The sequence below is a fragment of the Meriones unguiculatus genome, chromosome 1 (genome assembly GCF_030254825.1).
Source record: "Meriones unguiculatus strain TT.TT164.6M chromosome 1, Bangor_MerUng_6.1, whole genome shotgun sequence".
In the NCBI taxonomy this organism is placed as follows: Eukaryota; Metazoa; Chordata; class Mammalia; order Rodentia; family Muridae; genus Meriones; species Meriones unguiculatus.
In genome coordinates, this window is record NC_083349.1 from 33,638,621 (window position 1) to 33,665,199 (window position 26,579).

At 36.8% G+C, this 26,579-nt stretch overlaps 1 protein-coding gene across 3 annotated transcripts in view; it reads right to left on the reverse strand.

The window, feature by feature from the left end:
* The window catches only part of Vps13a (vacuolar protein sorting 13 homolog A), a 185,885-nt gene that overhangs the window by 73,129 nt on the left and 86,177 nt on the right, over positions 1–26,579 (reverse strand). For all 3 annotated transcript variants that reach the window (XM_060387172.1, XM_060387175.1, XM_060387176.1), the window contains exons 32-42: positions 23,846–24,013; positions 19,003–19,307; positions 16,575–16,722; positions 14,503–14,653; positions 12,707–12,834; positions 11,907–12,076; positions 11,255–11,469; positions 9,504–9,736; positions 3,769–3,861; positions 1,828–2,184; positions 897–998 (exon numbers count right to left, since the gene is read on the reverse strand). In XM_060387172.1, the coding sequence (XP_060243155.1) occupies positions 897–998; positions 1,828–2,184; positions 3,769–3,861; positions 9,504–9,736; positions 11,255–11,469; positions 11,907–12,076; positions 12,707–12,834; positions 14,503–14,653; positions 16,575–16,722; positions 19,003–19,307; positions 23,846–24,013 (2,070 nt within the window). The remainder of the gene's footprint in view (positions 1–896; positions 999–1,827; positions 2,185–3,768; positions 3,862–9,503; positions 9,737–11,254; positions 11,470–11,906; positions 12,077–12,706; positions 12,835–14,502; positions 14,654–16,574; positions 16,723–19,002; positions 19,308–23,845; positions 24,014–26,579) is intronic.

Sequence of the window (26,579 nt, forward strand, 5' to 3'; positions counted from 1 at the left end):
CTGTAGCCCTGCCTGGCCTGGAATCCATCCTGTAGACAAGGCTAGCCTTGAATTCAAAGATATTTTACCTTACTAGATTTGTCTACAAGTTGAGGTCATCGTTAGGTAGAAACATCTTAATTAGATAATTCCTTGCTTCACAAGCACAATTTCACCTATTTAAAGGCACTGAGTCTTAAGATTATATAAAATCACAATATATTTCAAGCAAATGACATATAATCTTCAATGGACTGTAGAGAGGAAGGAATAGTAGAGGGGAAGAAAGAGGAAGGTAGAGATAAGGGAGAAAGATGGAAGGCTGAAAGGAGGGAGGGAAGAAAGGAGAAAGTCAGTCAGCCCACTCACAGAACAAAGGAAATTTGGGATTGACCACAACCTAAAAGATCATGGCTGCAGTAAGTTAAGAACAAGATCTCTGTCACTTTGCAGGCCACTATTTTTACTTTAGGAAAGTCTATAACATTTTTGGTCTCGTATGGGGCAGGAGCAATGGCTCAGTGGCTAAATGCACTTGCAGAGGACCTGGGTTTGACTCTTAGCACCCACATGGTATCTCACAATGGCCTGTGACTCCAGACCCAGGGGATCTGATGACCATTTCTAGTCTCTGTGAACACCAGGCAAGCATACGGTGTACAAACATAGATGCAGACAAAACAACCACTTGCAAACAAACAAACAAACAAATGAGATAAAGTGTATAATGTAGTATGGATGGCTTCAAAAACTTTGGAAAGCTTTTTCTTCTAAACTGTTTTTCAGACTTCAAATATACTTTGATTAAGGCTGTTAAAAATGAAGTTATAAATATGCTGAAAGCAGAGGACATACGGGGAAACTACACTTTATCAATTTTGCTGTAAACTTTAAGAGAATAACATACACGTACATACCTTGATCCCAAGATTCCATGGTCTAAAATCGTCTGTTTGATCAATTTCTAAAGGTTCTAGTAAAGGTTCCCAAACACCAAACATTTCGTTATAATAGTGAACCTAAAAAGAGAATTTTTAGTTTTTTTAAATAAAGCATTCTAACTATCTAAAATGATATTTTTAATGCCACTTCTCACCACCATGCCTTTTGACTGTGCTATTTGTTCTATATAAAAAAACATTTTTCATGTCAATCACAGTTTGCTATACATAATCTTTCTATACTTTCTTCACCTGGCTTACCTTTGGAGATGAAATTTTACTTCCACATTTTAGTAAAACAGAACCCCCTTTCCACTTTTTATTTACACGTGTACACATTTCAGTAATAGGACAACTAGCAGTTGTCCTAGGCAGTTCTTTCTTTTTCTAGCACAAGGGTCTGGGGAATTGAATTCTGGTTGTCAGCATGGTGCTAAATTCCTTTACCCATTAACCCTGCCTGCAGACTTGGGACCCTCTCTAAAGCAGCTTTCCTTAGTGCCATCCTAGACCAAGCAGCAAGTCCTGCATTCATCCATCACATATTACTGACACTTGAAAACTTGCCAATCTACCACCAATAACTAAAATCCCTCCACGGCAGGTACCATATGATTCAAGATGCAGTGTGTTGGTGGTATCGTGATGAGCTTTCCTGCCTTCCCCAGGATTTCAGTGTTTGAGTTATGTACTGAATATATTATATGTATATATAATATATAACATCTTTATAATATCATATACATAGAGAGATAAAATATCAAGGTCATAAACCTGTAAGCTTTCTTCTACAAGATTTAAAGCCAGTATCAGTATTTATAGTACACTCAATTTAAATAGTGATCCAGGATCCCAGAATATTCTATATGAAGTATTACAAAACCTAAAAAAGTCTAGACATGCTTACCTCTAGCTCAAGCTGACAGTGAAGATTTATTAAAGTACTCCAGTTTTCACTTTCCCCACAAAGGCGTGACTTTGCCAATAGCATTGGCACTGTCCTATGACCAATTCCAGCCTCAAGAACTATAAAAATAGAATCGATATTCAAGTTCAGTGTCTCTCCTTTCAGCATCAATTCATTTGCAGGAGTTACTTTTTCTGTTTCATTTGGTTCTTCAAGAAACCACATTTTTAGACTCTTTGTATCCTTCTTGTCCCATAAATGTGCTATAGAAGAAGTGTTTTCTTCTGGGATGGTTTCCTTAGTTGTGTAAAGTGCTGAAGTAATAGTGATTATGGTATTTATGATAACTGGTGAAACCTAAATGGAAAAACAAAATTTAAAAATGGATTATATACATTTGCTGAATGAACGTGAAGAATTAAGGCTGAACTAGGAATGCACTGTAGATAATAGATATAACACTGCTATTACCTCATTTCTCAACATTACTGTAGTTCCCAACATTGATAAGAACATTTGGTTATTACTCTAGCCTAGAAGAAACGATGTTAAAGCAAGACTAGGGAAAGCCTGATTTAGGTAAATTTGGTAAAATATTTCTAAGTCTATAGTGACTATTAAACCAATTGAATATGACTACAATTATATGTATACTAGAAATGAACTATAAAACAGTCAAATGTTAATAAAATATAGCATTCACCATAAGTTTACATTAACAGTATTTAATAAACTTAATACATATACTTCCAAAACTATTCATTTGTGAGCCAAGGGCATAACCTAGGCCCAGTAAATGCTACACAAGTGCTTTACCAATAAGCTCCATCCTTTTAAAGCTGGCAGTGGTGCTGGTTAGATGGGGTTTCACGAGTTGTACAGGCTGGCTGAGAGCTCAGTGCTCTGTACTTCAGACAGGACTGGAACTCACAATTCTTTTTTTTTTTTTTTTTTTGCATATTAGAAAATTTATTAAGCCTGCTCCATCAAAGTGGTTACTATAATAATATATGATTTTCCCACTGTTTTTGTCCACAGTTGTTTTTCATTATGCTGTATTTTATACTGATATCTAATAGTAGATTGATTATAATGATATGAAAAAATGGTGTAAATCTCTGTTATCAAATTCAGAAAAATATGTAATCTCCCTTTTCTTTTTTTTTTTTTTCAATGCAGTTTATTCAGAAACCTTAAACAATCATCTGACCCTGGGGAAAGCCAGCCCACAGCTTAAATAGCCTCTGGGTAGCCAGCCCCAGCATGCCACGTGGGCAATGCAGATAGGTCCACATACATGGAAGCAAGCCAGATCCTCAGCCTTAGCCAAATGTGGAGTTGTTCATGACAGAGAGCACTCACCATCGGGAAGGTGGAAGGCAGAAATCAGCTCCATCTTTAAGGCGCGGCATTACGCAGCTCTCTACAGTTCCCCCTTTTTGTTTTAGATGCATCAGGCAAGAGTAGAGGTCTGATCTCTAATATTAGAAATAAATTGGGACTTTGTACCGATGTTCATTTAGGTGTCATCCACCCAAAGAGCATCAGACCCGTCTGATACCTTTTTCTCAGAGGCGGGACCTGGGGCATCAACCCGCATGCAATCAGACATGCTCTTCTCTGGGTCCAAAGCGGCTGACCCTGAGTGCAGTGCTTAGCCTCGCATCCTGAGCGTAACATTTTAGCTTTTTATGGTAGCCAACCATGCTTGGGGAGACTGTCCTGCTTCAATGGCTGTAAAGTCCTGAATGGCCATGGCTGCATTACGCTGTTGTGAGACTCTAATCTTGCATATATACCACAGGCAAACCAAGGAGATCAACACCAGAAGGCCTGCTAATGCTCCCATGCCCGCCCATCACAATTCTTATACGTTAGCTTCTTGAGTGGCTAAGACAGACCTATCACCAAATCAACTTTAATGTTGATGGTTTAACTTACCTTCAGTGTAAGAGACTTCACTGATATATCAATAATTTGTGGATCTGTACCTGTTTGAGTAGCCTGATAAAACAAGTCACAAGGTTGTAAAACCTACAAAATAAAAATCATTATTAAACTGGATATTTGTGTTAAAATATTTCTGCTTAAAGTCTTTCCTAGTAATAGATAATTATGTTTAAAAAGTAAATAATTATAACTATATAAAAGTGAATCAACACACTATTCATTATAAAAATAAAGTATAAACAAAAATATTAGCAATAATACTAGTGAGACAAGACAAAAAAGTAATCTCCCATACCCCAATTCTGATATTTATTTGAAGAAGTCTAAGACCTCATAGTGAACGCCTGAGATCTGCAATTTACAAAAGTTGGGCATGAGCACATTAGCTGAGTCATACATGTATCACCAAGAATCAACTGATTTGCAGCATTTTTATCTCATTAGACTACTGGCACAAACTGATGAGAATGTTTTGCAATATACAATGGCAACAGATAGCTCCCAAATGATCTGTGCATTATATCAACACTGCTATTATCTCATTTCTCAACGTTACTGTAGTACCCAACATTGATAAGAACATTTGGTTATTTACTCAAGCCTAGAAGAAATGATGTTAAAGCAAGTCTGGGGAAAGCCTGATTTGGTAAGGAACTGAAGCCTCCTATCAACAGCTAAGCAAGTGAGTTCAGAGGCAGATCCTTTGATCCAAGCGACACTTGAGAAAACTAATACCCTAAGGATAGCTTTACTGTAATTATAGGAGAGATACCAAGCTTAGACTACTCAGCTAGGTTCCTGGCCCTAGATACCTTCAAGTTCTATTCCTCTAAGACAAATGCAGAATTTTCCCTGTATTTATTTTCTGAGGATTCATTCCTACAGCTAAATAGCACAGCATCCTCATATTTGTTCTGCTGATATGAATAGGAATCACTTATTTCTTTCTGAAATTCACTATGTAATCTTAGGGGTTTTTGTTTTTTTTCTGATATATACTAAGTTTAATTTACATGGGGAACATTGGTAAGACTATTCAAAATCCTGAGGAGTAATGTGGCTAATATCAGCAATATACATCTATATCTATATACATTCTGTGAATGAAAATTCCAAAAGAAGCTGTGTCTGTAGAGACTGGTGGACTGGTTAGAATTTCAGTGGTGTGGAGGGATTAGAATGCTGCAGGTCCAAAGACTAATTGGCTTATCTTGGGCTAGTTCTAGCCCTCCAGAACAGCTATTCTCTGTCCACCTCTGTGTCTTAAATAACATCTTGTCAATAATAAAAACCTTTGGAACCTAGTAACACAGCAGACCATTAGCTTCCACTAACCCCAAAGCTAAGAAAGTCATCAGAAACTTCTTGGGTCTACAGAAAATCTTCCCTTATCTTGTAACCACTTCTCTAATATACCCATCAAAGAATTTTAAACTGGCCTTGATTTAAAACTTTCTTTTTTCAAAACCCCCAAGTTTACAAAACTGCTTCCATGTTAAAACATGGAACTTGGCATAACCTAAACTGGTGTTCTCAAACTCTGCTCACTCAAAAAATGGCTCCAGATAAACTATCTCTTATTTTCTTTGAGAGCTGTGATGTTTTATACAGGAATTTTAATCCAGCAACATGGCTACATGGCTCTGGCAAGAGACCATATCAAAAAATACGATCTGGCTGGAATGTAGACACAACCTTAGTACACACCTTTAATTCCAAACAATAAAAGTAAGGTTAGATTATAAAAGCACATTGAAAGTGACATTTAAATGAAGGACAAAGTGATGAATCCGAGAAAGATCTGACAGAATGAGTCAGAGAAAGGATATGACCAACTCTCATGAGAAGAGCACAGGAAAGAGAGGTGATTCAAGAGAGCACAGAAGGTAGAGAAAGTAGAGAAAACTATACAGAAGAGTGTAGTAGAAGTAGGCTGTGTGTGTGTAAATTTACCTGGACTCACAGCCAGAAGACTAGAACATACTGCTGGAGTTAGTTTGAGACGAAGAAGAGGAATTCAGTCAGAAGCCAAGAGAGAAGTCAGATTGAACCCTTTATAGAGGAGTTTGGGCCAGAAAAACTCAGTTGCACCAGCCAGAGAGTGTTCAGAAAAAGGTAAAAAGGGTGAGTTTATTCAACAGTAGTTTTAGAGGCTGAAACATTCCAGGCCTCGGTTAGCAGAGAGCCTGGAAGCTGCAGCCTTCATGGTTCAGGTTTACAGAAGAGTAGATTGTGCAGAGGCTAGAAGCTCCCAGGCCTAGCCTAAGGATAGCTACAACAGAGAAAGAAATGCTCTGGGCTTAGCCCAAGCAGCATATTCATATAGCTTGGGTATGGCTCTCATATCATCCCTGCATCTGAGAAAATAAAAACATTTATATCTGAACATTTACAGAAGTTTTTGTTTTGGTTTTTGGGTATAGACAACCCCCATAAACATCACTTGACTCTAAGAATTTTAGAGGTTTAAGTGCATACATTTTTACTCTCAGGGTACCTAGGCAGCACATGTTATCACATGTCAATAGACAAGAAGTGTGTACACACACACACACCCCAACATTTTAAAATGCTTAATGAAGCTCTTGCTATGTGGTAGCATTTATTTTACTTCACTAAAAGTTTATCATACTATTGTTCCCTAGAAAAATAGGTGTGAAAGGCCACTGTTCCCTAGAAAAATAGGTGTGAAAGGCCAATCTTATAGGTAAAGTTCAAACTGCAAGGCACTAAGAAAAACTGTAAGTATGTTAAACCCACTAAATAAATCTGTCATTATAAATGAACTAACTTTTTCCTAACTATGGCAAGCAGAATTGTAACCACTAGGCTCCTAATAGGTCTCTCCCAAGTGATACTTCACCCTCTCCAAAGTTTCCTAAGGATCTCATTCTAACACAATTCAAGCACAAAATCTCTTCATGGATCTAATTGTTATCTCGTTATACATCTTCAGCTGTACCTTCCATCTATTCTAAATACAAAATCTCAATTATCTTTTACCAACTTAAAGTCTAGAACTAGGCATACATGTTAAGAAGATTCCTGAATGTGGTCAGTTTGGTGTGACTGTGGGGAGGAACTCTTCTTTAAAGAACTGTAAAACTCAGGATGGGTGATCTGCCTGGCTATGGCAACATAAAATGGTGGAAAGGTGCACAAGATGACAGTTACAGCTCAAAGCAACTCTTAACCAAGCCTAGCAAACAAATTTCTTGACTCAATTTCTAATCCTAGGAATAATTCCTTGCATCTCTCTGTTCTACTTTCTAAGTCATCCTCCATCTCCTTTTATTGAGAGGTAGGTAAACCATCAGCCTACTTCCAATGAAATTATGATGATTCAAAGAGTCTCCCTTCTTTTTTGTACCACCATCTCCTATCGAAAGTGGAAGTACTTCTGATAAAATAATCTAAACAGGAACCTTAAAGGCCTGGGATATTCCATGAAGACTTACTCCACTAGTTTAAAAGTCTCATCCACTGATCTTTTCCAGAAAATGATAAGCCAAATAAGGGTGACATTATATGCTCCTAGAAGACTTTAATAGATTAAGATGTGCAACATACCCAAAAGGGTTAGAGTGAGAAATTCAGGACAGGAAAGTAGGTTGTTAGGTTCTGGGCATTTCTGATAAGAGGATCAACAGTCCTCTTGAGTAGTATTTACAACTTGAGACATAGGGGAACTGACTAACAGAGGGAATCTTCCAGTCCAAAAGTACCCTTTCCACCATATAAAATACCCAAGCTCCCTTCCTCCATCATGCACCTTGATACATTCGCAGTCTCCACCCTGCAGAGGGATGTCAGTCCTTCAGCTGTTGTGAGGAAAGGATAACAATGCCTGTGTAGAAGCCTGTCAGCTTCTTTTACTTCCTTCCCATCACCTCCAACAACACACTCTAACATTCTCAAGGCATCATTTGTGTGACTTAACATTATTGATCATTTCATCTTTGTGAGTTTTTAGCAAAAGACTGTACAGTCATGCAGTCATTTCTCTACACTGTATCTTTATACTTTGGGCATCCATTTATGATTTTCAGCCATTTTGCCATTTGGAAAGACTGAGAATTACCAAAAGCACTGAGTCCGGTTCTGTTTAAATTTTCTCTTTCCCTTTCTCCCTCCTAGCATTTTGCTATTCATATAAAGAAATCAGGAAACTTGGCCATTTTCATATATATGTATATATGAAGTTTATCACAATTTCCACTTTCTAAGTAACAAAAGAAAAAAATTAAATTGCAAGTTTTCTGTCATCAAGTACATCCTCTACAATGTTTTTTAAATATTATTTTGTAGGGAGGGGCAGTGTTTGGATGGTATTTCTACCAAGACTGTTTTTTGCTTTAGTAGGAACCATCATTATCATATTCTTAGAAAGAGAAGTATATATCTACCTTGCTCTAACACTGCAGGAAGACAGGTACCTTGTTAACAGCTGACTATTACATATCCTAATTTTTAAAATTTAAGATTAAAACTCTGTAAAGTAAGTTTATCTAAAACTCATCTATTGACTGGATGAGTAAGGAATAAGAATGCACTGTTAGAATCCAGATGCAGTTTAGATCACAGCATTTGCAGCAGCCCTTCCCCTCTCACTGATGCTAGATTGGTTCACAACTGTTGTATAAACATATACAGATCTGCTTTTGAGTCCATTGAATCAGCCCATAAGCTGGGCCGATTTAAGCTGCCAAGCTTTTGTCTCAGGTCATGAATGTGAGGACTGCCTAGTCATGGCCCCTCTCCCTGTCTGCCTTGCTGCAAGGGAGTCTGTCTAACTCTTAGTCCTTCAAGACTTTACAGCTATATCCAAGCCAGAAAGTGCATGGTAAACGTGAATGGAAGTACAAAAAAATTATGTCATAATCTCAAGAGAACTGAGTATGAACTCCACCTTCTATTTTCCCTTTTTTCTTAGTGATGAGCCACCTAGTCCTGAGAACTACAGAAACAGTCCATTTTAGATCATAACCAATAAATAGACTTTACTTAAGATTAGCTCGGTATGGTAGTAATTCCAGCACTCAGGCAGGTGAAGCAAGAAGACCTGTGAATTCAGTATCAGCCTCGCCGTGTTGTTAAGATTCTCCTAAAATAAGTTTCTATTTTTAGTTGCTAATATAAGGAATATTTATGCTTTCATTCTTCCTATAGCAGCCTAAACATTTCATGAGTATATTTATGACTACTAAGAGTTGTTGAAAAGTTTTGAAGACATAGAGGAATAGGCCAGTGTTAGTATTTGCCTAGTATTTGAATTTAATTTCCAACACTGGAAACCAAATAATATATTGTTAACAGTAAAATTCAAGTATCAAGTATGTAAAAGCAAATGGCAGAAAGATGGAGTAAGTTATATATAAAAACACATAATTTGAGAAATATTATCCAAATCAAAATAATAAAACTGAAACACAATATACTAAAACTAATACAAAGTCTTAAAGGTAAAATAGCATTTTCAAACTGAGAGAACCTCAAAGCAAAATATTTCAAAGTGTAAGGATAAAGTTAATGCTTAGCATATTCTTCTAAAAGAAGATCATCTAGAAAAATAAAACAACACTCTTAAGTTTTGCCCTCTATTCAGGAAGAAAGCTAGTGCAGCCATGAACAAGATTAGAAAAAAAAGATGGTAATCACATCCTGAAGAGGTTACAGTAATCCCTAAATAACCTGCAATTCAGTAGATTATTAGATAATAAACTCACAGTGGTAACTTTGCCCTTTCTCTTGACTGGAAGAAATGGGCATGCTCTGACTTGGAGGTCTTTAATGGCAGCAGTCATTGTATTGCTTTCAGGTTCATCTTTATAGCAAATTTCACACTGCATTGTGATGACTAAGGCAGGAGCATCATTCGTTGTCATGTCAGCCACAAATACAATCTCGGGGTTTTTAATAAGAATATTCATTTCCGACTTCCCTAATTCCTGAACAGGTACTAAAATAGAAATAATCACATTTTTATTACACATATTACTTATGAAGAATTTATGAGGAACAGTTTGTTAATTCATTCAATGTGAAAAATAAAATAAGTCATCCACCCAAAGGTAATTACTATGTATTTCTTTCTGAGATGGGTATTATCATTCCCCCAAATCACCCATCCCAAAAGCATTTCTTATGCACTTATTTTTGAGATAGGTATTATTCTCACCCTGGCCCCTCCTCATAGGACTGGATGTAGAACTGGCTTTGAATATGCTATACACATGCTCCACCACCAAACCTCCATTTACTTACAGAGATATGAATCAGAGTATGGGAAAAAAAATCTCTACTATTTAATGGCAGAAATGGATCTAAATCAAATTTCCAACCTCAACACTCTTTCTATTATATCATAATGAATATAGATAACTGTTATCTTCTGTAAAAGATAACAGAAAAATTATATAATAAAAGCTAGACATGATTATAAAAGTTAATGAATACATTATATTAAAACGTTACATTTACGTTTAAAGAACAATTAGTTCATTATCTCTCCTGCTTGGTAGTGCCTTCAGAGAACAACGAATACATAACTCAGATCATCCACAGTGAGGTATCCCAAAGCAGAAAGACACACATGGTATATACTCACTTATAAGTGGATATTAGACATATAATATAGGATAAACACACTAAAATCTGTACATCTTAAGAAGCTAAGCAAGGAGGAGGACCCGGGGTAAGATGATCAGCCCTCACTCAGAAAGGCAAACAGGATAGACATTGGAAGAGGGAGAAAACAGGAAACAGGACAGGAGCCTACCACAGAGGACCTCTGAAAGACTCTACCCAGCAGGGTATCAAAACAGATGCTGAGACTCAACCAAACTCTAGGCAGAGTGCAGGGAATCTTATGAAAGAAGGGGGAAATGAAAGACATGGAGGGGACAGTAGCTTCACCAGGAGACCAACAGAACCAAAAATACTGGGCACAGGAATCTTTTCTGAGACTGATATTCCAATCAAGGACCATGCATAGAGATAACTTAGAACCCCTGCACAGACGTAGCCTATGGCAGCTCAGTGTCCAAGTGGGTTCCCTAGTAAGGGGAACAGGGGCTGTTTTTGACATGAACTCAGTGGCTGGCTCTTTGATCACCTCCCTCTGAGGGGAGAGCGGCCTTATGAGGCTACAGAGGAAGACAATGCAGCCAGTCCTGATGAGAGAGACCTGACAGGCTAGGGTCAGATAGAAGGGGAGGAGGTCCTCCCTATCAGTGGACTTGGAGAGGGGCATGGGAGGAGATGAAGGAGAGAGGGTAGGATTGGGAGGGAAAATGGGAGGGGACTACAGCTGGGATACAAAGTGAATAAACTGTAATTAATATAAAAATAAAAATTTAATTAAAAAGAAAATAGATTTTTAATGTATTAATATGTCTACTCCAATCACTGAAAAGATTAATCAGGGTAACTATAGTTGCAGCAATGCAGACATTAAAATTTTCATTTGATAACTAACCTTCTCTAGTAGTCCATGTTTGAACACTGGTTTCTAAAGTTGTACTAGTCGTGTAGGCATCAAAAAAGACATGTGCAACAGTCATCAGAAACTCCACACTTGCACAAATATACATTTCTTGGAGAACTGCATCAGTCACACAATTATCTCTGAATCTTTTATACTTTATATGCACCATGTCCTTTTTCTCAAACCCAAGAGTCAGTCCTATCATTCTGAAAAAACAACAATTTGTATGTATGGGTAACTTAAAAATAACCGAACATACCAATAAAGCTTGACGCCCTGTCTATCCTTTTACTGACAGCAAACAAATACTCTGAGAGGATGTACCTTGGGAATAAAGCACTTAAAAAACTTTTGGGATATAACTGTTTCACAATGGGAAAAAATATCTAAGAAATATCAGAGTTCTAAATATCAGTTAATCCTTTCTTCATGATTTCATACATTTCCCATCTAGCTGCACTACTTATTTCTATGTATTTAATAAATCCATCAACATTTCAAATGTGAACAGGCAACATGATGTACTGAACTGAAGTTCTCAAGACTGCTCATGAGTACATATGGAGTGGAAGGCAATGTCTGAGGATGAGTTCTGTAAGAATGAAGCAATTTTTCTTCAATAGCTCAAAATTATAATACATACCTAGGAGTGGCTTTTATGACATGAGGCCTTTTATCATCTAAAATACAGTTTTTTAATGAGAAAGAAAAGAAGGTAGAATCATCTGTGTACACTTTTAAACTACTTATAATATTCTCCAATTTAAATTCAGCAAGTTTTAGAGAAGGATCACGAACATCTGTAAAGGGGGCCTGCGGAAAAGAAATTCGCATTAAAATTACACAGAAACATAAAGTATATTTTATGATATGGTTATCTACAAGTTATGACAGTGGCCTACATGAAATATTAAATTCTTTATGTTGTTTCTCTTTTAATTTTCATTTACTATTATTATTACTGTTATTACTATCACTATTACTGGTTGCTGACAGAGGGTCTCCTGCAAAGCCCCGTCTGTAACTTCCTTGAGCTCTCACAAACCTGCCTGCTTCTATCTCAATTAAAGGCATATGTCACCAGACCCCACCCTTCTCTTTTAATTCTTTTCTAGATGGTAGGCTCTGAACCTGGTTGTGCTGCTCTACTCTGCTCTACTCTACTGCTCGGCACTAGAGTAGCCCAAATTCTCTATTTTCAAAGGGCAAGCTGAAGAAAAGGTCAAAAATAATGAATGTACTACTTTCAAATTTTGTTTCAATATTTTCTGTTATATGAATGATAACTCATTTAAAATGAAAATGTTTGAAAAAATTATTGAAAACGTAATTTTTTCAGGGGAACATACACTATAAAAATACACAAAATATTAACTTTATTTACTAGATATATACTTTTTATTTACATAATTTCTTAACAAATATAAATATTCTTCAACTTACCTGCTCAGGACCTGGACTGTAAAGTGCCATGGTGAGATAGTCAGTTCTGAAACTCACATTCAGTGTGGTACTGACTTGAGAAGCCTGTCGATGCACCTCCACCACAGCAGCGGTCACCATAGTAGTCGCTACAAAATTACCAATATGGAGTAAGAGAAAACAACTACAAGAACACACCATTAAAGCACCCTTAAGACCTACCAAATCATTAATTACATGGGAGTAACAAAATGATATTCAAGAAAATTAAAAAAGGTTAAAAAATTCAGATATAGAACTCTGGATTAAAATTCTTCCATAACTAGAGAGAAAACATTAAACACACAGAGCTTCTATTTTCTTTTGGGAGATTACAATCCTACTTTCATAAATCTGGAATCAAGAACATGAGACTCATTTTAAAGGTTAAATACAAGGGCTGGAAAGATGGCTCAATTTTATTAGTCTTTTGTAAAATATTTCAATAGCATAATAAAAACCACAGCAGGATAAGGAGTAAATATTATATGCGAGTAACTTTATGCAGCATAGACAAAATGTACAAATGACAAAAATTATTATTTTATGTCTCTTGGCAATGTCCTTGTAAAATACTTGTTTGTTTGCTGGCCTGCTGTCATTTGCATACAATGCGTCACTTCTTTTTCACTCATAATACACTATTTTGTTTATCTTTGTTTCTTTCATGGCTGTGTTTTATTGGGTTATTTCATTTTGAACAATTTTCTTTATTTCATATTTAACAATAAAGGATGAGGATGATTATCCTCTCCAGTGAGGATGGGGTTTCATGTTATACTGACATTTGTGTAGGACTCTAAATAGTAAAGCTGTGAAATATTTCAGGGCTTTGGAGAAGCAGGCATTATAAATTGTCAGATTTCACTTTAAGGGAGGCAGATTTGCCATCACCTATAAAAGTTAAAATGAGGATACAATTTTATTTTTGAGCCTCAGAATCACCCGACTACACTACCTAAGCCCCCTCTCCGTGTGCTGGTGCTGCACTCAGAACCAACCGTATTCACAGAGCACCCTGGCACTAATACTAATATGATTCCTATTATTATTTTTCATCCATCCAACTGCCCAACTGAAGTGGTCTGAATAGGTATGGCCCCAACAGACTCAGGTGTCTGAAAGCCCTGCCCAAAAGGATTAGTACTATTAGGAGGTATGGCCTTGTTGGAGTATGTGTGGCCTTGTTGGAGGAAGTGTGTCACTGGCTTTACGATCTCCTATGCTCAAGCAACTCCCACTGTGACACACAGTCTCAGCACCCTTGGCTCATCCAGCACCATGTCTGCCTGCACACTGCTCCCCACCATGATGATAATGGACTTTAGGCCAGTCCCAGTTAAATGTTTTCCTTTATTAGAGTTGCCATGGTCATGGTGTCTTTTCACAGCCATAAAACCCAAACTAAGTTGCCAACTTTTGTTAAAATCCATCATGTGATTATTCCATTGCCACACTTCTAAGATTTTGATATTCCTAAAATATCAATATATAACAAGTTAAGTATTATATATACTACAAACTGAAAAGAAGGACTTATTTGGAAGAAAAACAAGAAGTCTAAGAATTTTGTCATGAAGAACTTTGATTCTATACATACAAAATCAGCAGAACGACTAAAAACAGATCATTTAAAATTGCCAAACTGAGACTAGCTAATTTGCGAATTATTAAGTCCTCTTTTACCAAGACCTAAAAAAAACAAAAGTTGGGGGACAGAAAGACAACAGACAAGAGAAAAGAAAGAAGCCTGAGAGAAAGCCAGGCTACACACACACCTCCGGACTGGTAGGAAACACTGGCAGTTCCAGTAGTCCCGATCTCCTGGTCTTTACTCACAGAAGTCAAGGCAGTAACATCTTTTCCATACCATATATTGCCATGCAATGTTTGAAAGATGGTTGTTAAATCTTCTTGACTAAGAATGAACTGTTAAAAACAAAGTAAGATTTTACAAAAGGAAAATACACACATAAAAGAAGAAGATTGCTTTAAAAATATTTTATGTGTATGGGTGTTCTGTCTGTACAACACATATATGTCTAGTTGACCCTATGCCCTTCAGTGTTTGTTTGCTTCTGTACTTCTGGCAACAGAAGAGGATATAAAAAAGGCAGCAGAGGCCGGGTGAGATTGATTAGGACTGGAATAAGATTGGAGTAGGGTCAAAGAAGAGTTGGTACAGAGAATAGGGTTAGAGAAGTCAGTTGGTGCAGGAAAAAAGAAGACTGAGTAGGACTATAGAAGAAAAGAGATTGAACAGATTAAAAATAACATACAGTTGAACATGAATTGGGCTAGCAGAGTGAGAAGAGAAGACAGTTGGTACCACTGGGCCAAGAGGCTTAGCTGAGCCAGAGAAAGATATTGTTAGGAGACAATTAGGAGAAGAACCCACACAAGGCAGCAAAGAAAGAAAAAACACAAAAAGCTACAGAAAACTTGACTTCTGCATGAGTCCCTGCCAAAGGAGAGCCAGTTAAGCAACATCCTACAAGGAATGAGTGACCGAAATCAGTAATTTGACTGCTCCATAAAAACCTGCTTATAACTGATCCAAGAACATAGGCTTTCTCCCCCATGGTAGGTGGGTGACATGTTACTTATAAGCTTCTATCTGTTGTCTTACCTACATAGAGATTTAATATTTACCTTAAAGAGAAAACTTCCCTCTTCAACCACATAAGTTAAAACATCCATAAAGATCTTAACAACTTTTAGTTGCCATGTTTTAAAATCTGAATATAATTCTGACTTAAAAGTAAAAATTTTCTAAAATGTTTTCTTGAATAAAAACTTTTATACAGATAAACAGAAAGTAAAGTTGCAAAAAAAAGAAAAAAAAAACAAAAACAAAACAAAACAAAACACTGAATAGCATATGTTGCTATCACTTTAGCAAAACATGCAACAGTTTTGATTTCCATCTGTTCAACAGGAAAAAAATATGAATTTATGGCTATTCTATGACAGTGAAGCAGTGTCAACCAATTACTAAGTAAAGTGGTGCATGAGGTAATCTACCTTTAATCTTATTATTCTAGAATTCTCTCTCTCTGAACACACACACACACACACACACTTTGATAAATCATTTCATCTTTCACAAGCGTTAAATATCACTAATGACTCCTCAATTTCTTTTGCTAGCCTAGACCTTTCCATTAAACTTTTGACTAATATACCTATCAACTAGAACTTATTTCCAACTATAATGTATTTTAATTAAATGTCTATTTTTTGTATGTGTATGATACTGACCTGTGTATGTAAGTACATGTGCATGTGTATCTACTGAGGCCCAAAGTTATGTTAGGTGTTGTTCTCTTTGTTTATCGAGTTTAGGGTCTCTCAAATGAACCCAGATCTTGCCAACCAGATAGCCAGTTTGCCCCAAGAGTCTGGTCTCTACCTACTTACTGCTGAAATTTCAGGTGGCCACAGTGCTTACTCAGCTTCTTTTTATACCGGATCTCACAATTATACCACAAGTACTTCCCCCACTTGTTTCCCCAGGCTTCTTTCTTCTTCTGCATTTCCTTGCTATAAATTACATATCTTAGACCACCTACACCACCAACCTGGCTCATGGTGCTACGTCTCATGACAGCAGAGACATCCTATGATTTTCTGTCACAGTATCTTTTATACATAGCATAATTGTTAGCACACAGCAAGCACTCAAATATCTGATAGACAATGAACAAAGAACATCAAATGAATTCGGGCTTATAAGTTACAATTTTAATTCTAACCAACCTGATTATTATTAAATTCTACGAAGGAAATTTATGTTCCGGAGACAATACTATTCAGACCTGACAGAAATTAAAAGCAAGGAAACCATTACCTCCATGGGTTTTAGCTGAGCTTTTACATTAAAGCAAGGAACTTCCTTGTACCACTCCCAGGATAAGTTTCTTTCAACAATCACTTCCAGATTCAAAGGCAGAAGCAGATCCAGCACTTCCTGATATGTATCATTCATATACTGAGACCTATTGGAAAAATATATTGTTTTGAACTGTTTTGTATATATTCAGGAAGAAAAACACACAGTCTAATCAATGTTAAGGTATTGTTCTTTATTAGGAGACATTGGCAACTTTTTTTTTATATATATACACATATATCAAAATGAGATGTCCATCTGGAAACCTGGGTGACTTTCTCTCAAGTAAACTTGTTGTATATCATAGAGAAATTAAGACTTAAAAATAGTATTTTTACAAACAGTGAAAGGTCAAAGCCACTAAGTGGTGTAGAATTGCCTCTATAAAATCAGCAAATACAAATGGCCTCATTAACATTTACAGTAATGCACATGTGGCAGAAGACCACATCGCTTTATAAAAAACAAAACTGTACCACATAAAATCTGTCCGTGGATCTAAACAGTTGACTATGTACAATTTCATACAAAGATGCACCACATTTGCCTTTCTAGATGATATTACAGCAAAACTGAAAAGGATTAAGTCAGTGAATTTCTTAAGGACATTTTAACTGACCACAGAAGCTTTCTTTGGATCTTCAAGTTACACCCAATAATATTCCTAATATTTTAAATAATTATTTATTATTTAATTAGCTTTGAATCTTTAAACTAGGGTAAAAAGACATGACTTCAATTTTTAGCTATCAGTTCAGCAATATGAAAGCATGGGTGTAATTAGAGATCACTCAGAATACCTGTATGAAACCATTTCATAAACAGACTATAGAGTAAAGCTACATTTAAATAAGTATGCATGCTAGAAATATCCATTTAATGGCAGTGAGTAAAGCCATCTAAAACCCCATAGAGAAATGCAAAATACATACAGACATGAAACTTTAATGGTTATGCATTATACATGGCTATACAGTAAGCTATTTAATTAGCTTTATGTTAAAAATGGTTTTGTTTTCACGAAAATAAAAACTTCATAAATATCTCTGGATAAACTTCTTCTCTTTGAAAGAAACATAATTGCTATGTCAAAAGTTTACTTCCTTCAGAAGAAATTTTATTCCTAGTTACTACTCGGGCTAGGCTGCTGGGGAGCAGGCAGAAAGATCTCTGAACCTAGAATGCTCCAGTGCCTCAAGGTTTCCTTGGGGAGGAGAACAACAGAACTTGGGTCAGGTGCCTAGCTCAGCTCCGCTGGATTCTGTCTGTGCTGGGCTGTTTCTGGCCTAGGTGAGGTAGGCCGCGGGGATGCCGGTGGATAGATCTCTGTGTCTAGAACTGCCCCAGTGCCCCATAGGCTTCCTTAAGATGTTAGAGAATGGAACCTGGGCCCCACGCCTAGCTCAGCTCTACTGGGTTCACTGTCCCCGCTGTGCTAGCTGATTCTGACACAGGTAAGCCAGGCAGATGGGGAGCAGGCAGACTGGAACCACACATCTGCCACAGTACCAGAATGTATCCCCTCCACAGGGTGGTGAGAGTGAGTGCCACTGGCCGCTGAGATCAGGAAGGTGTCCACAGGATGTTAAGTGTGGTCTCCTGGGTTTGGAAGCAGGAGCTGCTAGTACCCAGGTATCCATAGGACTGTGAGTGTGGGTGCCTGGGTTTGGAGCCTCACCCTCAGTACAGGTGGTATTCACTCCACAAGCAGTGAGAGTGAGCACCCAGTGTCTGAGCCACCAGGTGCTGGTCCCAGGAAGGCATCCACAGATGGTGGGTTTGGGTTTGGTGCCATCATCTTGGATCTCCCAAGCATTAATAACTAAAAAGGGAATTCTCTTTCTTCTTTTAGGTTTTTAAAATTTTATTTTTTATTACAATTTATCCACTTTGTATCCCAGCCTCAGACTCCTCCCTCATGCTCTCCCTCCCTTTCTCCTATTCCCCTCCCCAAGTCCACTAATTCTCTACAACTTAATGCCATGAAGTACAAAATTTTTGCAAGTCAACTATTTCTCGATAAACTTGCTTTAAAAATATTCAAATCTGACAGAACAGACTGGATGAAACTATGTATTGTATAGTGAATGAGTTTTGTGTCAAAATTTTCCATCTACCTCATCCTTATAAAGAATTATAAAAATATGAAAATATAGGAAAAATATAAAATGTTTACAGTTTTCTTCATTATGTAAGGAGCAGTTTTCAAATATTTATTTTTTTGAAAGGTTATAATTGATCTAGCTAGAATACACCTTCAAAAATCACAAAAGTTATATTAAAATAAAATCACACTATGACAAGAATTCTAAAGATATCATGTCCTATAGTCTAAGAATTAAGAAAAATCAACTTCTTTTGCACAAATACATTGTGAAAAACTTACCTGTATAGTCTCATTTCACTCAACTTTATTGTTATCAAATCTATGACAGGTGGGACCTTACTCTGGGTCTCTGTTACTGTAACAAATGTATTTTTCATTGTAATTAATCCAAAATCAGCAACAAAAATATTCTGAGACACTGCAGACTGTGGAATGATCACAACTGGAGCCTTGATGTTAACATCCAGTGCGAACCTAGAACTCCTTCCAGCCAGTTCCTTTACACCATCAGCAGCCATTCCTGCTGCTTGCACAGTTGCTTCAGCCAAGGCACTTTTAACTGCTTGAAAATTATCTATAAAACCCTATGAAGATGAGAGAATAACATTCATAATATTATGCTTAATAAAACATTAAATAATTATAACTTGTATTAGCTGTAATTATACTTCCATAAATTAAAAAAAAAAAACTGAACAAACATACAGTTAAAATTAAAAATCTAGTCACAAGAACAAAGCCAAAGGGGATACTTGACCGTTTCATTGGTATTATTTCCTTATGGTGTACTTTCTCTAACACCTAGTCACTTCTTATAGTTCATTCATATTTGTAGTATGGACTAGAAAATCTTGAAAGTACTTAAGAACTTTAAGGATTGATGAAATGGTTCACTGTGTAGAAGTACCTGCTACCACTCTGAAAAGCCAAGTTCAATCTCCAGGTTGCTCATGGGTAAGAAGTGCATGAAGAAAGGCCAAAACTGACAAGTGGGACCTCACAAAACTAAAAATTATACAGCAAAGGAAACAAACACCTGAGGTGAAGAGTAAGTTCACAGAGTGTAAGAGAATCTTTGCTAGATATACATCCAACAGAAGATTACAATCCAGAGGAAAAGCAAAAACAAAAACAAAAACAAACCCAACAATTAACAACCAAAGACCTGTGGAATATAGCTCTAAACAAAGAGTTCTCAGAAGAAATAAAAATAGCTAAAGAATATCTTAGAAATCAATGACCTTGTCAAGTAGGAAAATGCAAATCACATTTACTTTACTGAGTTAGAAAGGCAAAGATCATGAAAACAAATGCTGGTGAGGATGAGGAGGTAAGGGAGCAATTTCAGAAATTAGGATGGAAAGTTCTCAAAAAGACAAAAGTTGATCTATCAGATAACCAGCTATACTTCTGTTGTCACGTGTATGTGTGTGTGTATATGAGAGTGTGTGTATGTGTGTGTGTACAAGGTACTTGAAATTGTATTCCCCACTTGTCATGTTCATCGTGCTCTAGTCACAATAGCTAGGAAATTGAAACAATCTAAATGTTCTTAAACTGCTGAGTGGATAATGAAAACGTGGTACATACATACTATCAAATACTATTCAGCTGTAAAAAAAAAAAAAAAGGGATCATGAAATTCACAGGTACATTGATGAGACCCAGAAAAGATCATACTCAGTGAGGTACCCAGATGCAGAAAGATAAACATTGCATGCTCTCTCTCAGATATCTGCGGCACCTAGCTTCAAATAAATCTTCAAATGGAAGTACAGGAAGAGTAAATGAACAAATAAGGAAAGTACCACTGCATGGGTAGGGGGAGCAATAGAGATGGGAACAGAAGAGCACATGTGATCTGAGGGGGAAAAGGGACTAAGATGGGTTTCCACATCTGACTACAGATGTACTGTGCTCAGCTATGTCCACTGCCACCCTATTCACAAGGGCAAGAAAATGGAAACAATCTGAATCTCCTTCTTTGATGAATAGATAATAAAAACATGGTACATATATTCAAATAAATCCTATTCAACTATAAAAACAAAAACATAAAAACAACAACAAAAAAACAATAAAATTCATAGCTAAACAGTTGGCACTCGAAATTATATTGAATGAAGTAACCCAGACCCAGAAACACACTCCATGTTCTTTCTCTCTAGTTTGTGAATTCTATCACTGAATCTTTAGACTTCACTATATTATATAAAAAAAAAAAAAAAAAAAAAAAGGTAACTGCAAAAGCCAGAGAAGTAAAACAACACTGGACCAGGAAGGAAACTCTAGAAAGAGCAGTATAGGGGGAGATAGACTCTATGAAGTGGAAAAATGGAGAAATTGGTGGTGTTGAGTATGTAACTCAATAGGGGAGAGGAAGACAATACAGAGATGAGAGAGGAAAAAAAGATAAATAACGCTAATGATATTTTTAAATATTATAGGGAAACATTTGAGAAGTTTATTTAAGTGTGTGTATGTTTGTGTGTGTATTTTAAATGGAATCATACCACATGCAGTGACAGTATCTCCCCAGAGCTATAGCTAATAGCCTACAGCCTATTTAACAAAAAGCCCAGTGCCAAGCACAGGAAACTTTCCTTAGAGTTTTTGGTCATGGAATTTAAGAAACTCCAAAAGTAATATATTGGGAGTTATAATATAATATAACCAAAGGCCACTGCTAGTGCCTTTGGTTGTCTCTCAGAACTTCAAGGTAGTACCCTATTAATTAAAAAAAGAAAGAAAGAAAGAAATCACACAGTTTAGACTAAGGATTGAAGAAATTAATCTGAAACTGATCTGGAAGCCTCCAATCTGAGGACTAGCTCTCATAGTATTAAAAGGTACTATGTAAGATGCCAAAAGAGAAAAGCAAACAATGGTAACTGGTAATCCAAATCAATGGTAAAGTCTACAAACCAAAACTACCCTACGAGGCATGGATTGCCTCCTGTTGAGTTGGTCTTAGTCCAACTTGACAGCTGTTGGCTGCACCCAAGATTGATTAGAGTCCACTTGATAGGAGGGAATTTGTGCCTAATATTTTATCTAGCTAACTACAAGTGGGCAAAGAAGTCATGTACCCACAAAGAGAACCTAATACTGTAATTTTCTTTTTCTTAAAAAGTTTTAAAAAATATTACATATATGACTGTTTTGCCTATATGTATGTGTGTGTACCACAAGCAAGCAGTATCTGTGAGGGCCAAAACAGAACATCTGATCCGACTAGGTAGAGATGTTAACCACCATGTGGGCTGCAAATCAAATCTTGGTCCCTGGAGGAGCAGTCCATGCTGTTATCTGCCCAGCCATTTCTTGGGCCCCTCATTCTCTCAATGTAATGTCTAACTATATTACAACTATCTGTCCTTTTACACAGTCAATGTAGCTCCCACTTCTCATCAAAGAAATTTCTTTTTGCAATACATAGAGACTATCACAGAGATCCACAACTGGTCGAAGTGCAGAAGAGAAGTGATGGTATGGGGCCAGCCCCAACTGGGACATCTCCAGTGCACCATCTACACCCAAGGCTCAGGGAATATTGTGTGTGTGCTGGGGCAGGGGCAGGGGGGATTCAAAGAGGCAGAGGACCAGGATACCTGCTGAAAGATGTTAAATTCTAGACAGAGAAGCTTAATCCATGAAATCTCTATAACAAGACCTGAATAATGAAGAGTTCCAGTTGGTATGTCAATATGGATAGGGAAATCTCATGAGGCCTTACATTTAGATGAAGAGCTACAAGCAATCAATGGCTGCTGAGAAAGAATCTGTTTTCTCCAAGGACAAATACATACAGAAACACACACACAATAATAAAGAAGAGGTCATGAAATTGAGAGGAAATGTGGAGGGGAACAAGAAGAGTTGAAGCGGGGAAAAGTAGTGATGGAAATGACATATAGTATTCAATTTTGAAATTCTAAGAAAAAAAAATTAAGTGTTCATCTTTGATTTTGCTGTACAAAAAGACTTTTGGGGGAAAATTCATGCAAACTATAGTTTAAAAGGTCACATCAAGTTAGACTAAATCCAATTTTTAAAACAGAAAAGGATCATCTCAAAATAAATACATGAAATCCTTCTTTTTAAATACTGCCATACTTGACCTATTTATTCTATTAATGTCTTAGACTTGATTATTTAGTTAATACACAAGTCAGAAGAGACAGCAGTGTGAAAGACCCATGATGCCAGACAATGGAGAAAGGGAAAGGAGATGCTGCAGAGGTTAAAGCACAGGTAGCACAACTCTGAAGACAGAGGTTGAATCTTCAGCAGCCACACAGAAAGCCAGGCAAGCATGGTGCTCACTCATGTCAGCAGGCAGGAGCAGTGGGTAGAGGATGCCTAGTACAGGATAAATGACCCTCTGCCCCAACACACAGGGAGAGAGCAACTTAGGAAGACACACACATATGCAAATACTTAGATTTATGGTTTACAAACTAGGAAGTTCAATGTACATCATATAATATATGCATATATTTTATGTACTACACTGCATATTGGCATGTTAATAAATGTTCTCAATTAACTAAAATATTTGCCAAAATGATATATAAAATGTAGGACTAAACATTTTGGTTGTTGTGGTACTCAACAAATTTTAAATATGTGTGTGTATAAACCTTTCTAGCTCAGTCTCTATTCTATTTTAAACTTCTTTTTAACTCAATGTGATGTATTAACCTGAAAATATTATACAATTTTTCTATGAAGTATTTTTGAACAACCAAAAAAGCAAAAATGAATGAGCATTCTTTGTTTACTTTAATTTTAATTTGTAAAATATATTTTTATTAGGCCAGATAGGTTGACATACATTTAACCCCAGCACTTGGAAGGCAGAAGAAGGTGAGACCAGGTCAGCCTTGTCTACTTATTGAGTTCCAGGCCAGCTAAGACCATGTTGAGAGACCTTATCTTTAAACAAACAAACAAACAAACAAACAAACAAACAAAAAACCCAACAGACATACATTACATGTATATAATGCAATCTAAAATTGTTATACATGCATAATTTTTGAGGTAGGGTCTGTCTTAGTTTATGCTTAACACATAGCAACTCACATCTAGAAAAAAAATAATTTCTTAAAAAACTTACCAATATAGAATATAGGAATTTTGTGATAAACACTACTTCAATGCAACCAACAGTTAAATTAACTCGAACATCAACCACACTCATATCTGTGTATGCAGACCCAGCAGTTGCATCCAGGTAAGAAATCATTTTGAAGCTGAAAACCTCTTTTCCAGTAATATAAACAGCCTTAAGGAGAGAAGAACCCCAAATGTTACAATCAATTCTTGAAGTAATATACCCAAAGACAAAAATAAAATGAAGCAAAATAATAACAAAACATTCTACCATTTGGAAAATCTTCCAGGCATTTAAGACAGTACAAATGAGATAATTCCACGTTTTATTGGAACCTGTAACCTAGCATTTTTGTTGTTGTTTTGTCTTTTAAGGATCATGAAAGCAGGTAGGTCAACCTGGCCCAGGTTTTGTGTATTTAATTGGAAAACAACTTGGATTTTCTCACTTGGGTTTTCTGTCTTGAACTGCTATCAGAGAAATGCCATTAGTAACTTTCAAAGCTAACACACAGCACCCACATAAATTACCTCTACTCAGTGAGTCATTTCTCTAGGTCTGAGAACTATGAATGATGGTTTTCATATTCTTCAATGGAATATCTCAAACTTCTCATTCTTCATTAGCTGGTTAACAATCATTTTAATTATTAACACATAACTGCCTAAGCTAGCTTAAAATATCCAGCTCCATACTACCAGTTAAAAGTGTGACAGAAAAGAATATGTATACATACATGTATATGTGTATATATACGTACATATATATGTATATGTGTATTCATATATATATGTATATATATATGAATACAGTATTAAGTATACAGCTTTCTTGACTTATATTCTAAAAGCAAGAACAGGGAGTTAAAAAACCAAGAAAAGCAACCATAGAACAGTTCCCAAGAAAGCAAAAGTATGAGAAAATGTGGAAAGCTGAAGTACAAAAAGGAAAAAAGGAAGTCTGGGCTTCTGCGTGCGATGCATAAAGTTCAAGAGAAGAGCATTTCAAATCCTAAAGCTAGCAAACAGCCAATGAATCGTTATAATTTTTCTTAATACTATTAGAAATATTAAATAACAAGACAATAAAGTACCCTAAGAAAAATCAGGAGAGAAGATTACAAGATTGAAAGAGGAAGGAATGCCAAATGCCATGTAAGTTAAGCTGATAAATTCAGCTAAAACTTGAAGGTTGAATGAACACCAATGTGAGACACAAAGTCTCTGAGAAGTACAAACAGTACTTCCCCAGTTGAAGGTCCTTTGTTGGTCTCTCTAATATTCTCTCTGAGAATGCTTAAAAACAAACAAACAACAAAACTATGAACTTGGAGTTTTACTTGGTGTAAATCCTGGAAAAGTCAAAACACTTCCAATCCCATTCAAAGCCCAAAGCACTGGCCTGGAGAGATGGCTCAGTGGTTACCAGCACTGACCACTCTTTGAAAGGACTGGGATTCAATTTCCAGCACCCCCATGGTAGCTCAAAACACTTGTATCTCTAGTTCCTCAGGATGCAACCACCCTTTTCTGGCCTCCCTTGGCACCAGACATGGGCATGGTATACAAATAGACAGACAGACAGATGACAAAATATCCATACACATAAAAATAAACAAATGAATTATTTAAAAAGGACCAAAGCATCACAGAATTATTCTCTGACTCAAAAGAGAAACAATAAATCTTACTGACCTCAGGCCTAGGTAAACATACAACATCTTAAAGAGTTAAAGACAAAAGAAAGCTTGACCTACGAAAAGGAAAAGAAGCCCTCTTGGGAGCAGACCATGAGAAGTCTGCTTTAGCTCAGATTCAGTAAGGCATTCATTCAGTCTTACACATTAGGAGCCAGCAAACATAGCAGTCAGAAAGCTGTGAGGGGGATCATATCCTCCACAAAGTTCCATTTCTGAGACCTACAGAATGCCTGGCTATGAATGAAAACAGGCCAGAACAAATGGCCATCCAAGTCTTAAGAGTTATTTTGGGTGTCAATTTTATTGGTTTAAGAAAAAAAAAATCCTAGGAAAAGGCCAGGAAGATGACTCAAAAGACTTCTCTGAAAAACTGAGTTTGATGCTCAGAATCCCCACTGTGAAATGAAGGGAATCCTGCAAGATGTCCTAGACTTTCTACATGGCTATCAGGACACGCCACCACAACTGAAGAGAGATCGGGCAGGGAAGAGAGGAAAGGGGAGCAAAACAAATGCCTTGCACATTACTAAGGCCTAACTTTGAGTGTCAATTGGGGTTGAAAATTAACTAAATGGGGAAAGACCACACCTAAAAGGTAGGGGTCCTGGACAGAATTAAAAGATAAAAAATGAGAAAGCCAGATAAACAATAGCATTTCCTTTTCTCTATGTAGCCCAGGCTGGTCTGGCACTTGCAATATAGACCACACTAGCTCTACACTTAAAGAGATGTGTGCCTACTCTGCTTCCAGATTGCTGGAGTTAAAAGTGTGCCACTTGCCCAGTCTAAGGAGTTCACCACTGCGTCACACTCCTGCAGTTGCCTGTATGCCTACAATGAAGCTATAGTGCTGTGATTCTGGTCCATGCTAACATTTTCACCTTCCCTCTACTCTTATCCCACAGAAACTTGTCTTTACACATTTGGCTTTTTTCTTAAAATTGCAGGCTGCTGTCCCCCGTTCCTGATGTATGCAAGCTTGATGGTTAGGATTGAAGTTGGGAGACAGGAGTTGCATTAGTTTCTTTTCTTGTTACT